Source organism: Rhipicephalus sanguineus, chromosome 7, assembly GCF_013339695.2.
Source record: "Rhipicephalus sanguineus isolate Rsan-2018 chromosome 7, BIME_Rsan_1.4, whole genome shotgun sequence".
NCBI lineage: Eukaryota > Metazoa > Arthropoda > Arachnida > Ixodida > Ixodidae > Rhipicephalus > Rhipicephalus sanguineus.
The window spans coordinates 150,148,088-150,164,176 of record NC_051182.1 but is presented as its reverse complement, the minus strand read 5'-3'; the positions used below and the strand labels follow the sequence as shown (position 1 = coordinate 150,164,176).

The 16,089-nt window shown below is 49.8% G+C and overlaps 1 protein-coding gene across 1 annotated transcript; it reads left to right on the top strand.

The window, feature by feature from the left end:
- The first annotated feature begins 1,762 nt into the window (after positions 1–1,762).
- Positions 1,763–8,233, top strand: LOC119400242 (uncharacterized). The gene is made up of 5 exons (XM_049417553.1): positions 1,763–1,770; positions 2,115–2,210; positions 3,266–3,345; positions 4,880–4,977; positions 7,484–8,233. The coding sequence occupies exons 1-5, from the start codon at positions 1,763–1,765 to the stop codon at positions 7,631–7,633; spliced, it is 432 nt and encodes a 143-aa protein (XP_049273510.1). The 3' UTR covers positions 7,634–8,233.
- Positions 8,234–16,089: the final 7,856 nt, after the last annotated feature.

Below are 16,089 nucleotides of genomic sequence, written 5' to 3'. Positions count from 1 at the left end.
TACTACTGGCCTACGTCGCGCATGAACCAAGAACTTCCTTGGGCAACGCTTTGGGCGACCCACGCTGCCCAGATCGAGTTTACAATATTTGATCTGCTAACACTGGTCAGAAAAATTTGTAGCAGCCAACAGTAGCCGTAGCCGAGAAATCAATGCGTTTTGCAAGCGGGTGTTTCAAGTGTTTCAAGCGTTCTTTCCTGCGTTGCTTCAGGCAAGAGCCGAAGCAATTGACTTTCGCACAACTACTGCAGGCCACTCCGTCTTCTTAGGTGCGTCATTTACAGCCATGAATAACACCAGCGCTGCTGAGATGGCGGACGGAGTGCGACAGGCTCCTTTCCTGACGATGAAGTTCGCGGTAAGCGCGCCATCGAACGCCTCGAATCGTAGAATGTTTGTGTTGTAGCGTCCTCAAAAAGCTCGGTTTCTTGAGGCAGAAACTAAAAACAGCACCCTCAGAAATCAAACTGTTGGCCTACAATGTTTTTATAAGACCAAAGTTAGATTATGCTAATGTCGTTCGGGACCCACATTTAAAGTGAAGAAACTTGAGATGGTGCAACGGAAAGCGGTTCGTTTTATGTTAAACGCTTACCAGAGAAATGACTCGCCAATAACGCTCATGGCCATTAATAACACCCCTACTTTGCAATACCGAAGAGCAGTTGCTAGGCTGAATTTTCTGCACTCTCGAGCACCGAATTTCAAGACAAACTAGACATACATATGCTTACGCTCTTGAACCCTTACTTCGCACGTACTAATCTTTTCATGAATTTTCTTTCCTCCCACCATCAATGAATGTAACACGTTACCTCTCGAGGCGTTTGTAATAATGATAATCCTGACTTTGATAACTATGTATCTTTCTGCTCATACGACTGTTTCACAATGCATTATATATTTCCCTAGTTACAGTTTGCATTATCTTGCTGTCTTTGTTATACTGTGTTCCTCACCCTCACCCTGTTTTTATTGCTTACGTTTTTATTGAATTTATTTTGTCAATTAGTTTCAACAGCTAAGCTGTTCAAGCTATCGGTAACTTGTGCTCCGTCGTGCAAAAACTCCACAGGTGGGTATGCGCCACAGGAACTGGGCACGCCCCTCTACCGAGTACAGCAGATCATGGCCGTAAATAAGGGGGGGGGGGAGTTCTGACACCCCCCGAAATTTTTTCATACTTCGCTTTCCGGGTGATACAAAAATACTTGCACGCCTTCACAGCGACCACCAGTTGCTAAAGTTAGCCGTTCTACACACAAACACCCCCCGAAAAAAAATTACTGGGTACGGCCCTGCAGCAGATGCGAGCGTGCTCGGCGAAGTGGAGCACGTGAGAGAGAGGGAGAGGAAGAAAGAGATAGAAATGGAAATAAATAGATACAAAAGAGAATTACAAGAAACGGAGAGAAAGAAAGAAACAAGGAAAGCCATTCAGCTCCACTCTTCAGGCTTGGCACCACTAATGAAAAGCTGCCATAATTTTTTTTAAGCCCCCCCCCCCCCCTGCTTGCTCTTTCGAGCCCAGTATGCTGTAAATAAATAAAGATTGTGTAAACCACGGATTCTACTGTCGGCCAAAAGTAGTGTTTTCCACTCAACAGGTCATCGGTGTGGACAAGGCCATGCGAGAGACACTGCGCGATCAGCTCGTCAAATTGTCGGAGTGGGCTGAATTTCGACCGTGCACAGCGCAAGTACCACGTTTGTATCTGTTCCACATTGCACTTATCAAGGCAGCCTGCCCCCTTCGGACACGATGTCTTCGTACCAAGGCACAATTTTTTTAAAATGTCTTCAAATAGCAGCGGCGCATGCAGAGGGTATTTGGTATTCATTATGAATATTCAAACACCATCGTCTGTGTAGCAGTGTTATACATGTACTCGTATCAATGTTATGTGTGGCTCCCAGGACACTTGTTTTTATATGTATACGTCCACCGTGGCACTGTTCGTTTAGTTGTTAAAGATAGAAAAGGGTAAGGTTAACAGCCCAATATGGCGGCACCGAAAGCCATCCGTAAAATAGTCTACAGACGTAGTAGAAGTGATAAACTGCAAGCTGTGTCACTTTCAGCTGCTTTTCCCACGCTACCTTCTGATTTGCAGCGATGCCTTCGAGTCTCTGGAAACGCTCGCTGAACTCCCCAGCATCCAGAACAACCTGCTCTGCGTCGTCATCCTAGACGTCGCTTCTCTCGTGAGGTTTGTGTTTATGTTCTCTAGTTCTCTTTACGGCTGGCGGTAACTACAAGTCCTGGCTATCCGTGATGCCAATTAGTTATTAATTATTGCTATTGGCAGATTGGGGGTGCTCACAGGTATGCACAGGGTCCCCCTTAAGGGGGGGGGGGGCTGCAAAGGTTCATCACAGCATTCCCCGTTGATTCCAAAAGATAACATGCGTCAGCTTCACAACCGATGAAGAAACGAAAATGAAGCGATGACATGCTCCCCACAATGCCCCTTAAGAGCTGCTGTAGCAGCAGCCCTCTGGGCCAATCAGAACTGACAAGATGGCAGAATCAGAACAACAACATGGCAGAATTTGACAGTTGTCCAGAATAGCACCCCAGTTCCGCAGAAACCCACAAAATGGAGAAAGGTTTTAGAAGAGAAAAAGTTATCACTCACCTGTCTGTGCCACGTAGTTACAAACGATATCCACACAGAATTCTCGGAAAGAAAACCTTCACAGTTAACGAAAAAACTTGTGGCTGTATTTGTAGCTCGTGCCTCGGACACAATGTACAATTTTAAGTACCAAAAAATCCTGAGCAAGCGCACCCCCCCCTATGGTGAAGGTAACTGGACAAGAATGGGGGGGGGGGACTTAGCAGTACTTTCACTGCCATTCAAGATGGCTGTGAAAGTACTGCTAAGAATAAAGAAGGCACAATAAAGAAGGCCACATGAGGGAGTCCTCGTGTGGAATTTCATGTGTTATAACAAGGGGAAAAAGACGTTCTTCAAATGTTCCAACAGTACGTGACAACTCAGAATGCAACACCGAGGCACTAGACTGTAAGGCTACTAAGAAATCGTCCACATATCTGAAGACTCTCAGAACTTGGGTTCCTAGGAACCAGTGCTGTGGGATTTGGTAGCGGAGAACAGGCTGGAAAAAAAAAGGTGAGGGGAGAAGGGGGGGGGGGTGCTTGCTCAGTCATTGGTGCATATTTCAAATCTCCCAAAAAGGGGAAGGGGTGCTTGCTTGGAATTATACGGTAATTTCACTCTTGATATACGATTACTTGCAGTTGCACGAGTGTGACCGCATGGCTAGAGAGCCTGCGAAAAGAACAGTGTGCCAACAGAGTGTGCGTCGTCGTATACAATGGTGAGTACTGTATGACTTACTGTCCTTGTATGTAGTATGGCCTTCACGTTATTCCGCAATAAATTTTTGAGCACCAAAGCAATGTCTTCTTCTCAATTCTTGGGTCTTCCTAATCCTTGGGTCATCCTAATTTTTTATGGATAGTGTCATAAGCTATCACAATTAACTGATACATGTATTTGAGCACTATAGGTTTGCTAACAAACTCTGGTCTGAGGAGTGTGTGAATACAAGTAAGATTTATTTGTTGAAAGGCAATACTTTCAACAATGGTTTATTTCACCTGAGGCACAAAGTTATATGCTGATGATGCCACGTGCTGCAACAAGACGTCATGCGCAAAGACATCTTTCTCTTTTACAATAAATACACAAACACTAATCACTTCGCATGCATTCGTGTTTGTTGTAAGTTGGCGCTAGTATTGCGTGCATTCCTAGTCCTTGCACTACCTCTGCGCTGAAAATTTATTACTGCGTATTAGCTAAATGTCTGTCCTTGTGAAGTTCACATTCCTTCTTCAGAGGCAATCTGCAAAGCCAGCACTAAGACATCCAAGCATTTTGCTCTGAAAGCGTGCTCTGACAACTTTGGATGGTATACAAGGTCATTTGGGACCAGCAAGAAAATCTTGTGTGGCACTTTCTTTTCATTTTGGTCATGTTGTGCAGGCTGCTGGTTCAATACAGTGCCAATAAATAGCTATTCAATGCGGGAGTGAGAGGAAACGATGACACCCGTGAACGTCATGGTTTTGGTTAGGCCACAGGGAAAACGTTTTGGTGAGCTAAAAAAATTTGGTGTTAAATTACTCAGCAACATGTATCAATTAATTGGGATAGCTTATGGCAGCGTGCATCAAGAATAAGGACATAAGGATAGACAAAACGTAAACGCAAACATCAGCACTTACGTCTTTTGTCTCTTTCTGTGTTTCTGTGTCATCCTTATTCTTAAAGGGCGAATTTTTATACGCATCTTGTGGAACGTATAACTTCTGGAGTGCTGACGCTTTTCTGTCGTTTTTTCAAGAGGTGGGGTCCCGTTAAACCGCATTTCAATGGCAGCTTCTTTCTTTTTTTCGCCTTCCACGTCAGTTTGTTACATTTTTGCATGGAGGAGTTGTTTGCAGCACGAACTCGACACAAGGACAAAAGAAGACAACACACGCAGCCCTACTAGCAACAACAAAGTTTATTTTTCGAGACCCCGACCACCCTAAATATACCACAGCTGCAACAGTGAACAAAGGTCACGGGGTGATAACGACAGACATGCACGAGGCAGTCATCCATACAACAGCATCGTAACAGGTGATAACCGGACAGTACCAAGATGTCAGCGTTTTCGCAGGAAATTTAACTCTTTTGTAGGCGATGGTACAGGTGGCTTACTAATGCAGATATCACCAAGACGTGCGTACAATGTATCTACGTGTACAGTACAATGTTTTCATGTGTATGTGTGCACAATGTAAAATGACTGTGGTGAGATAAGCTCAGATGTTTCCTAAAGACCGTTCAATTCTTTACAGCCCACAAGGTTGCTAAGCACGCCTACCATCCAGATGACATCCTAAATCTGCGAATGCAAGAGCCACACATCACATTCCTGTTTCACGGACCCGATGAGGTACACTGCACATTATAGTAGTAAAAAACTTGCATTTGTGTTGCAACATCCGTGTAGTGTGGAAAGGCCTGCGATGCGTTGCAATGCGAAAAGTTGTAATGTACGAAAAGTTGTAATTTCGCCGCCGCTGTAAATTCCAACTGTGGCGGAATATTAGATTGCACAAAGAAGCTTAGTTTTGCATAGTGTAGACAAGTTGCAAAGTCTTTCAAGGTAGCTTTCCTGCAATATAAAAGTTCCAGCACAGTGGCAATGCATTGCATCCTTGCTACAGTTATGTGTAGCGCAGTGTTTCAAGTGTTTTCCAATGGCCAGACTAAGGGGAGACGCGACGCGCATTCTCATTCGTGCACATCACTATGGCCATACACGTGAAACGCTACAGTGCACGTAACAAATGTAGCAAGGACAGGACGCACTGCTGCAGTGCACGAACTTTTGTAGTGCAGGAAAGCTGCCCCGTAGTTTTTGCAACTCGTGCTTAGACATAACGAAGCTCCTGTGCAAAATGACATTTTGGACTAGAGCAGAAATGACACAGAATGCTCGCACAAATAGCTGCTCTCCTGTACTGGAACTTGAAAAAGACGCCTCCGTTGTCTCTTGCCGGGAGTGATGCGTGACCAAAGTTCTTGTCACATGAGTTGTGAATCCCCTCACAGGATTTATGCATGGGAATTTCGGCATGGCATCAATCCGCACTAAGGTCCGCCGATAGTAGTGCCATCTGTTGATGGAGGAGCAAACTAATAAATGGGTCTTTCTTACGAAATCAAGAGTTGGACATAATTCCGTACGATGAAAAAACGCAGTGCTGACTAAGTTAGAAATGTTTTCTTTTAAAAGGTGCTTTGCCTCCGACACTGAAGCCTTGTTCACAAAGATCTTGTGTGTGTGTGTAACGATTTAAATGCACGTTAAAGAACTCTAGGCTGTTTAAAATTAATCCACAGTCCCCACTGTGGCATGTCTGATAATCTGTTAATTCTGGCACTTAAAACTCCAGAATTTGATTTTTGACATAAAACATGTCAGCAAAAGCAGCAAACAAAGGCGCTAAAAAATTTTAAGCAAGTGAATATGTTTGAAATCCACATCTATTTGTCATATAACATGATAGGACGACACAAATGAGAAAATATGCGATGGCACACTAGGCACGTCATCCTGTCTTCAATTCTGTGTTATCGTCTTTTTCATGTCATTTCACGTTGCGAATCGAAAACAACTTGCCTGACTTTCCATTGTTCTGTATTTGACTTATTTTTAACATTTGGTGGCTGTGAGTTCTACATGGAAGCTGCAGCGAAAGAAGATGCGAATTTACTGTTTGCTTTAGGAACATAACTATACTGGGTTACAATCTTAAGAAAATATGTCAGCTTTGCCAACAGAACGACTGCCTTCACCTGTGAGAGGCAGTCGTGCTGCCTGGTTTCTGTTCAAACCTCAAGTACTCTTGCTTAGCTAATGTAAATACTACGCATATTAAGAGATAAAGGTGTGTCGTTATTACCAAAAACATTATGTTTGGCTGAGCAGCGATGTCAGAATTCCTGATGACATTTACCTGTACGTTCAAGTTTCTTACCTAAAACCAACAACACAAACGTGTCTGTGTGGGAAAGTCAATTATCTGAAACACGAGAAGTGCTTGACATCATGAAAGTGAGTAACTGCTATTGGCTGGAGCATTTATGCAAACGCTCTGTGGGAGGGACAGCCATGGCTGTGGGCGGAGCTGACATTGTTGCTTAGGTTGTAGCTGAGCATACAGGGCGTTTCAGCTAACTTGCACCTAGTATTGCAAAAACAAACATGTATGCAATGCGTGTCGAATTAGCCTAATATTGGTCTGAGCCATATGCAACACGTCAGGATATTTTTTCCGGTTTGCCAAGTTGAGTAATTAATGAAGACTCCTTAATTAACTTCTTAATTAGTAACTATAGCGAAAAATCTTCAATGCAAAAGTTGTAGCACTTGTTTTGAAACTTCGGAAGATTTCATCCATGCTAAGATGACTGGCAATCTGATAAGCTGGGTAGTTGATTACAATTCTTAGCAGCGTAACAACCAAGAGGGGACAGAAGAGAGGAGACAAAGTGCTAAATAGCGCTCCGTCTCCTCTCTTCTGTCCCCTCTTGTTTGTTACGCTGCTAAGAAATGTAATCATGGTATACCAACATGCCCAATCCTACACTCTTCTGGGTAATTAACAAGAATTGCTTAATTAACCTGCATAACAGTAACGAAGATGAAAAATGCTTCCTAGAAAAGTTGTAACGATTCTTTAGCAGCGTCAGATTATTTCATCAATGCTCATTTGTTGAATTTTCTTCCAGCCTTTTTTTAGGGCGTTGAAAATTGTAAAGTATAATTGGCACAAGTTAGCTGAAACGCCCTGTAGTTGTTTTGTGGTGCCGAAAACGTGGAGCTATGAACATGAGGATGCCGACAGTCTAATCTTGGTCAGCGTCTTGTCATTTTTTTCTTGCACATCCAGGGCAAATGGCAGTCCGTCGTCTCTTCTGTTCTTCGGTGGGGCGAGATAGCCGCCGGACTTCGCGGAAACCTGACGATGCAGTACTTGAAGAGCGTCTTTCACAGTGCTTCCAGCAGCACGAAAATAAACTGCGTGCTCATCAAAAAGTGACTGCAGGGAAGGTAGTTCAGCGTGTGCGGTTCGAAGACAGCGTCATGTACCGCGATCGACAATTCTTGCAAGAAAACTCGTTTCGTGACACCTGCGAAATAATTCGAAAGAACAACAGGCTAGCCGCGTTTTGTCGCATTGTGCTTGCATTTTCCTACATTTTAGCGGTACTTTATTGCTCACTTGCTAGTGTGATTCGCCATCTTTGAAATGCTTGTCGTGAGAGCTGTATAAACATTCAAGCAATGCATTTTTTTCAGTGCCAAAAGCCAATAAGCTTTCCACATGTCCATTAATTATTGAACGTTTTTTAATTTATAAACCGATTTCTTGAAAGTCATCAGTTTTCAAGGTTGTATGAGGCCAGAGGATGAAGTATAGACAAATACACATATGATGTACCATCGTTATCATGCAGACACGACTAATGACATCCAGAGACATTAATGCTCGGTTTACCACTAGTAATTTCTGTAGTGAACATACCAGTATCTTGTCATGGAAAATGTGTTGTACCAGCAACTCTGCTGGCAAGATATTGCAGTGTAGCAACGGAAAACTCAATAAAAAATGGCAAGCGAGACCTTGTGAACTGTTTTAGTAAAGTAATAAAGTGCGACTTGCACTTCACGGTAACAAAACAGGTTGGAAGGGCGATCCGAATCAGAGGGTGAAACCTGCAATGGAATTAACAGCATAGTTAGTGATGGCATTAAATAAGTTAACAGGCGATGCTAAAAAGCTTCAAAAAATTTGCTCGTGTTCGTAGATCACCGTTTCGCTGTACCAAAAGCGCCACTCCTGCAAAAAGACGCTTGGCGAGCGAGGAAACGCGCCATAAGAAAGGGCAGGCAGCGATGCCGGCTTGAGGTTACCACACCAACTTGCCATGATGTCATAGATTTGGCTGCACCCGGTAATGCTCGCATCATTTTTTAAATATGTGAAATATAACTACATTGCGTTCCGAGAGAGCCAGAGAACTTCACGTTGCAAGTTTCAGGAAATTTTATCGAGCCAGTGCACTGAAAATGCGGAGGAAAAAATACTGGGAAATCTGTAATGTCACTGTGACATATAGATGCCGTAGTTTCGGCATGAAGTCCAGAAATGACACTTATTCCACATGATATTGTTATTAATCCCTACCTTATAGGGGTTACTTAGTAACGAACAGATCCGCGCGTGCGAAACTGCCCCGTCTTTGGATCACACAGCGCACTAGAGGAGTGTAGTTACTCGCTACTAGTGCTACGCAGCAGCCCTAACAGTCAGAGCTGTGACCCCCTATCCCGCGGTTCGCGTAAGTTGCGACCGCGGCGGGTTTCAGGCCAGTGGTAACAGAGACGAGTTCTTTGCCTGACACAGTTTATTGTGTCAAAAGCGCCACCAACGCAACAAAATACAAGGTAAGAACGAAGCGGCGGAGTAAGTTCCGCACGACAACGTGAAAACAACAACAAAATGGGAAGCACACGAGATTTAGAGCGATAAGGTTCAACTCACCTCTCGTGGCTTCGCCGTCCGGCCCAGAGGCAGTAAGTTACCTCACAATAGACCGGGCGTTGCGCAGGGGGTGATGGCGTCTGGGTGGCTCCCGACTCGATCAAGCTGTGGTCGTCACCGCTGCTCGAGTCGAAAGACAAGGCGGTCCCCAAGAAAGCCGCGCGCATCTCTTGGGGTCTGGAGAGGAGTCTCTCCAGAAAAAGGGCAAGGAGGGAAAACGGGGCATCTCGACTTCGGCCAGGGAGCAGGGCGCGAAAGGCTGCGGGAGCGGCACGTGCCCTCTCCCACGCAACCCCCCTCGCCACTGCGCGCACAAACGTAGCGCGAAGCCGAGGTGCCGCCGCGTTGAAGACAATGGGTTGCGTGTGCAACCCCACATCCCCCCCTCCTTAATTGAACCCTTTAGCCAAAAAAAAAAGAAGACCGCCATCACCTGGGGCTTAAGAGGAGGGGCCAAATTAAATTAACACGTCAAAGTCCAAGTCCACCAGCGCACAGTCGGTCTCGTCCACGACCGGCGTCGCTGGTCCGTCGGTCGACGCCGTGTCAGGTGTGGCGTTGGCCGGTGTTGACCGCTGCTCGATGGTCGGCGGCTGTGACGGTGGATCCGCCGGGGCTTGCGTCGTCGCTCCCGAAGCCAGCGACGCCACCCACCTGGCGAATTGCGGCTCCGTTTGAAGGCGGCGGATGATGTCGTCCGTCGCAGGGGCTGCGCTTCCCGCTCTGCCGTCCTTTTGTGCCGCCGCCCACCCTTTATGCAAGAGCGAACGCCCGTGGACGTCATGCAACAGCAGCCCGCCGCATTCACAAAAGGTGGACCCAGGTGTCGGCGGGAGGCAGGCTCCCCTTGCTTGTCGGTTGATGTCGGCGATCGTCCGCCCCTGGAATGGCGCGAACAGCCGGTTCTCGGGCTTCGAGCGTTGCGCCCGCTCCTGCTTCTTCCACGGTGCCGCCGAGAAGTAGGAGGTGGGCGGCTCCGTGCCGGCCTGAAACGTCCAGGTGGCGACCGAGCGCGTTTTGTGATTCGTGCCCGGTGCTGGTGATGGACCCTGGACGACAGGCTCGGCTGATCCGGGGGCGTCCGGACGGCTTGGCGCTGCCTCCGCACCTCCCTGGTTGCTGGTGTTGGGCGATTTTTGGGCAACGGGAACCGGATACGCATGGCGCGGCCGCTTGTAGCGTGCGCCCGGGCTCCGGCGCGGGCCAGGACAGCGCCTCTTCGTGATGTCGGCTTGTACCGCACCCTGCGCGGACATGGTGTTATGAGCTGTTGTATGTTGCCGTGCCGACGCGTGAAGCGATTACGAACGAAGTGGATGCGTCGTGCTCTGTCCAGCGGCCTCCTCCGCTCGCCTCTCGTTCTTTCTTTCTCTCCCTTTCGCTTCTTTTCTTCTAAGCGTTTGGAGTAGAAAGTCCCCCGACGCTTGCGGCTGGCCGGCTGCAACCCCCGTTCTGCGCAGCGGGATACCACGCTCGTACCGCGGGTGCACTCCGTAGTTCGGTCGCCGGGTCTGCAACTCTTCGCCGGGCTGTGCGGTGGTTCCGCGAATTCTTCTGCACCGAGGCCATTCGGGACCGGAAGCTGTTTTGCTGTTTTTTTTTTCTTTCGCCTTGACTCTGGCTGCTGCTGTGGGCTTTTGGTGTCGCCGCTCTCTGCTGTAAGACGCTTGCGTTGACGGCTTGATGAAGTGCCAGGCTATGGGGCATCTGCTGGCGAAAACGGTCGTTTCGGCTTGGTTGTTGTTGAAGTGCTGCCGATGGGTGATCTGCGACTCGAACAACAAGTTAGCCCCTCTCTCTTACTCTCCGAAAAAGCAAGCGCGTGCTCGCTCTCGAAGGATGCATGCTAGATATCAGAGGAGCGTCCCATCCGATATCACGCACAATAAAGCCCCTACGAACCGGACAGAGTTAGTTCTGCCGAGATCGCAAGTTGTAACGTCGCACTGAGCTCGTACGTCGAGCCGTGCCTTCGGATGCCACTGCCTGCGGGCGCGGGGAAGCGTTTCCCTCGGGCCACTCATTCCCTCTGTCATAGTAGGGTTTGAGATCACAGACATGCACCGGTCCGCCGATCGGTCTTAGCGTTAAGTCCGTCAGCTTGTACACGAGAGAAGAGACAGTCTCTCCTACCCGGTACGGTCCTATCCACTTCGGTGCCAGAGAAGCTGAGAATTTCTTACTGGCATCGCTTAGGACATGATTGCGCTTCAACACCAGGTCGCCCACTTTGTACTGAACGTCCCGATGAGAGCGGTCATACTGCGCTTTCTGCTCCCCACGAGCAGTGCTCAGGTTCCGTCGTGCTTTGCCCAAAGCCTCCGTCACCTTCGCGCGCAGCCCAGCTGCATAATCGGCGCGTGCCGACGAAGCAGCCAGTTCCGTGCCGCGTTCCTGTAGAGTATGTTCTACTGGATTCAGCAGCTCTCTCCCAAAATTGAGAGTGGCGGGAGTAAAGCCAGTCGAGCGGTTCACGGTCGTCCTCAGAGCAAATCCGATTTCAGGGACGCAATTGTCCCAATCCTTGTGCGTCCCCGCAAAAGCAACAAGCATGTGCTTGATGTTGCGGTTTACACGTTCGGTTGGATTTGCCTGGGCGTGGTACGTGGTTGTTCTCTTGTGCTTAATGCCCAGGGCTGCACAAGAGTCCACAAAAATTTTGGCGGTGAAATAGGACGCATTGTCCGTAATTAACCGCTTTGGATAGCCGAATCTCGTGAACACTTCGATGAGCTTTTCCATGATAATGCGTGCCGTCAGCCTTCGTAGGGGGAACAGTTCCACCCACTTAGTGAAGTGATCTGTGACGACGAGAAGGAATTGGTTTCCTCTCGGTGTTCTTGGGTCCCATGACGTCACAAGCCACTATTTGCCATGGTGTTTGGCTTTGGATCGGCTGCATGAGCCCGGGTGGGCGTCCACCACGCGGCTTCACGCGTTGGCATACACTGCATGAGCGGGCGTAGCGTGTTACATCCCGTTTCATGCCAGGTAGCAAAGCGGCACAACTTAAGGTAGGTCTTAGGGCCACTTGCATGCCCAGCGATGCACGTATCGTGAAAGTAGCGTAACAGTGCTCCTCTCAACGTGCGTGGGATCACCGCTTTGAAGGACTCATGTGTATCCTTCTCCGCAGGAATGTATCTCAGCAAAGTGCCGTCAGAGTCTAGCAGGTAGGAATCCAACGCGCTCACAGCATTACCAGCTGTTTCAGAGCGCCGCGCATTAACAGCAATACCAGCTGCGTCAACATGCGCCGCGGCCGCGCCGCCGGGCTCCCGGAGCCCCTCAAACACCTTTTTGCAAAATGGATCCTCCCGCTGAGCCTCTAATAGCTCCTTCCTGCTGAACACGTTCCCCACTGAACTGACGCAGTCCAAGTGGTTAACGCTCTCCTCAATTGAAGGTGGGTTGTCCGCCCTTCCGTGAGGACACTCGCCGTCGAGCAGTGTAGCAGTTACTCTGCTCTTAGGCTGAGTTTCAACGGTGTCAGAATGGGTATTAATGTTACCCCTCCTGACAACATCGAGCGTCGCAACAGTTACGTCGCTCTCGGGCACGACTTCGGGCGAGGTGAGTTGAGTAGTAATGTTACTCTTCTCACAATCAACGGGCGCGCGCGAAAGTGCGTCCGCCACAACGTTGCTCTTTCCTTTCCTGTAGCGAACGGTAAAGTCGTATCGCTGCAGGAAAAGTGCCCATCGTGCAAGTCTGCCGCTCGGCTCCCCTAGGCGTCTAAGCCAAGTTAGTGCCATGTGATCAGTCTCGATAACAAATTGAACTCCATCAATATAGTAATCGAACTTTTTCAGGGCAAAAATGATTGCCAAACATTCCTTTTCCGTCACTGAATAATTTTTCTCTGCGGGAGTCAAGGAGCGGCTAGCAAAAGCTACCGGCCGCAAGCCACCTTCGTGCTGTTGGAGCAAAACCGCTCCTAGGCCGAGGTCGCTGGCGTCCGTTTGGATCACAAAATCTTTGCTGAGATCCGCTAGCCTTAATTCAGTGGTTTCCGCGAGCGCTTTAATGAGGTTGCGCAGTGCCTCCTCTTGCTCGGGACCCCATCTCCACCGCTCACCTTTCCTCAACAGAAGTGTCAAGGGGGCTTGCAGTGCAGCGCAATCTGGGATAAACTGACGATAAAAGTTCACCAGCCCCAGAAAGCGTCTCAGTCCACCTATGTCTGTCGGTGATGGATAGTTCAATAATGCCTGAACCTTGTCATCACACGGCAGAAGGCGACCGTTATCCAACGTGAAACCCAGTAGCGTTACTCGGGTCTCGGCAATCTGAGTCTTGGCCGGGTTTAGCGTTATTCCCGCCGACCTCAGACGCTCCAGCACGTCCCTGAGATGGCGTAAGTGCTCATCAAAGGTTCGTGAGTATACCACGACATCGTCCAGGTAAGCAAGAGCGTAGTGCCACCTTGCATCACCTAAGACGCGGTCCATCAGGCGCTGGTAAGTCGCAGGCGCACCGACAAGACCGAATGGCATTCGGGTAAACTGGTAAAGGCCCCTGTGACAAGTGAAGGCAGTCTTCTCTCGGTCACGGGGATCTACCTCCACCTGAAAGTATCCTCTGCTAGCATCGAGCGTAGTGAAGTACTTCGCTCCGCCAACATTAGACACGATCGAGGGAATGCTAGGAAGCGGATATGCATCCTTGCGTGTTACCTCGTTCAGGCGACGGTAGTCAACACAAAGGCGGGTCGTCCCATCCTTTTTAGGTACCAGTACCACGGGAAAACCCCACGGGCTTTCTGACCTTTCGACAACGCCTGTATCGAGCAGTTCGTCCAGAGCGCTGTCTAATGCTTTCCTCTTAGCCAAACTCACCGGCCGAGGATTGCATTTCCAAGGAGAAGCATCGCCTGTCTCAATTTTGTGCCTAACTAGCGCAGTGCAGCCAGGCTGTTCTGTGAATATGGCGTCATATTCATTCAGAAGCGATGAGAGGCGAGCTTTCTCTTCCACCGTCAAACTGCTTGAGCTATTGAGCAGCGGGTGGTCCCTTTCACCTCGCTCTGCAGTGCACAGTGCCTCCGCAGAGGGGGATGGGGGACGCGCGCGAGGGGAGCCGTTCCCTCCGGCGCGTTCTTTCTCCGCGGGTCGGTTTGTCGACCCGGCAGAAACATGTACGAGTGACTTTTTCGGGCAATTGTTGGGACAGTCTGCGCGCGAAGCATCATCGAACGTAATTGTCTCTGACGCTTTTTGAAAGGAAACGAAAGGTTTCAGGGTGCCACATGCTCGCTCCCTATATCCTCCGTTGCAGACGTCAATAACAATGCCCGTCTTGGCGAGGAAGTCTCTACCAAGAATGATAGGAACCGACAGGCCGGGGAGGTAAGCTAGGCGTTGCCGCCTGACCCGTTTCTCCCACCGCACCACTAGCCGAGCGGCAGCGCTTGCTTGCGCCGAGCCGCTGGCGAGCCGGAAAGTCACATTACTCGATCTAAGCCGGATAGCGTTCCGACAGAGATGATCGTACACTTCGTCGCCAAAGAGTGAAGCGCTTGCTCCCGTGTCTAACAGCGCAAAAAACCTGCGCCGGGCGACTGTTAGCTCAATAAGTGGCACTGGCGTGTCGTTGGGTGGTCCAGTACGACAAGCCAGCGGGGCTAGGAGTTCATGTGTCTCACTCAGCACCGCTTTGTTTGCCGCCGGCCATGCAGTGTTGCTCACCGGCGGCCCCGCTCGTTTCCCGAAAGCGCGTGCTCTCGGCTTGCGGGTTGCCAACAATCTCGGGCGAAATGCCCCGGCTGGTTGCAACGATAGCAGAGGGTGGTCGGCCGCGCTCGGGCTTGGCGTGCTGTGCCTCGCGCCGTTTGGCCACCGTTCCTCTCTATCAAATGCTCCCTTCCGGGCGCGCTCCGCTCTAGCGTCCTCGGATCGGTATGTCGACTCCGATTCTGCGTACCTCGGCCATCGGCAGCGTGTGCTGCTCTCATGGCGTACGTGTACGGGTCAAGAGCCCGGTCAGATATGTCCCAACCGCTACTCGAGTGCCCGCCACTGAAGGCAACTACACCATTTCCCTGTGGACGGATGCGAATATTGTCTCCGTTCCACGCGCATCGCGGCTCAAGTGCCTGCGACGCTGGGGGTGGTGGTCGGTACGCACGTGAGGCGAGTATGTCCGCCTGTATGCGTTTTGCCTCCGAGGCCAGCTCGTCCAAATCCCTGAACTTGCCGCCTCTCAAATATGCTGCGAAAGTGGGGTGCGCTTGTCGCGTGACTCGCTCCACCTTCTCGCAATTTAGAGCAGAGGGGTCAGCAATACGATAGAGCTCGTCCATCGCCCTCACGTACTCGAGCAAGGATTCGTCCGGATGCTGAGTACGCCGCTCTAACTCGCGCAGCATGCGACGCTGGTAATCAGCGGGTAGGAATTCGTCGCGAAACCTCGCTCGGAATTCGTTCAGCGTGCTTGACCGGTGGCCGGTAAGTCGGAACCACCGGGCAGCCTGCTCAGTCAGTGATACTGGAACGACGCGTTCTAGCATCTCGCCATCGGACAACCCCGTTGCCTGCTGGTAAGTCAGCATGCGGTCAAGGTAATCATTGGCGCTGACCGTGTCATGATACCCGCTGTAGGTGGGTAAGTCCACCTTTACGCTTGGTCGCGCAGCTGTGCTGGGCCTCAGCAGAGTGTTCTGCACGACACCCGTCAAAGTCTCAATCAGGCGCAAGGCATCCCTTAAAACCTGTGGAGACTCGCTCTGGCCAGTAAGGTCTGGCACAGGAGCTGATTGCGTTGAGCCGGTATGCCGCTGTGGCTCCCTGCTCTCCGCGCGCTCGGACAAAGGGCTCGGCGTAATGTGCCTCGCGCCTTCGAGCGGACAATCTAACGGAGGGAGGGCCTCATGTGTAGCGCCACCCTCATCGAAGCAAATCAGATCCCCTTGGCTAATGTTCGCCGCAGGGTCCGACTGTGCGGTAGCAGTT

Bases quoted from the DNA above. Each gene is read 5' to 3' on its own strand.
- LOC119400242 (XM_049417553.1), top strand. The intron at 2,211-3,265 runs GTTTGTGTTTAT...GATTACTTGCAG, and splicing joins GACGTCGCTTCTCTCGTGAG to TTGCACGAGTGTGACCGCAT. The intron at 3,346-4,879 runs GTGAGTACTGTA...AATTCTTTACAG, and splicing joins GTGCGTCGTCGTATACAATG to CCCACAAGGTTGCTAAGCAC.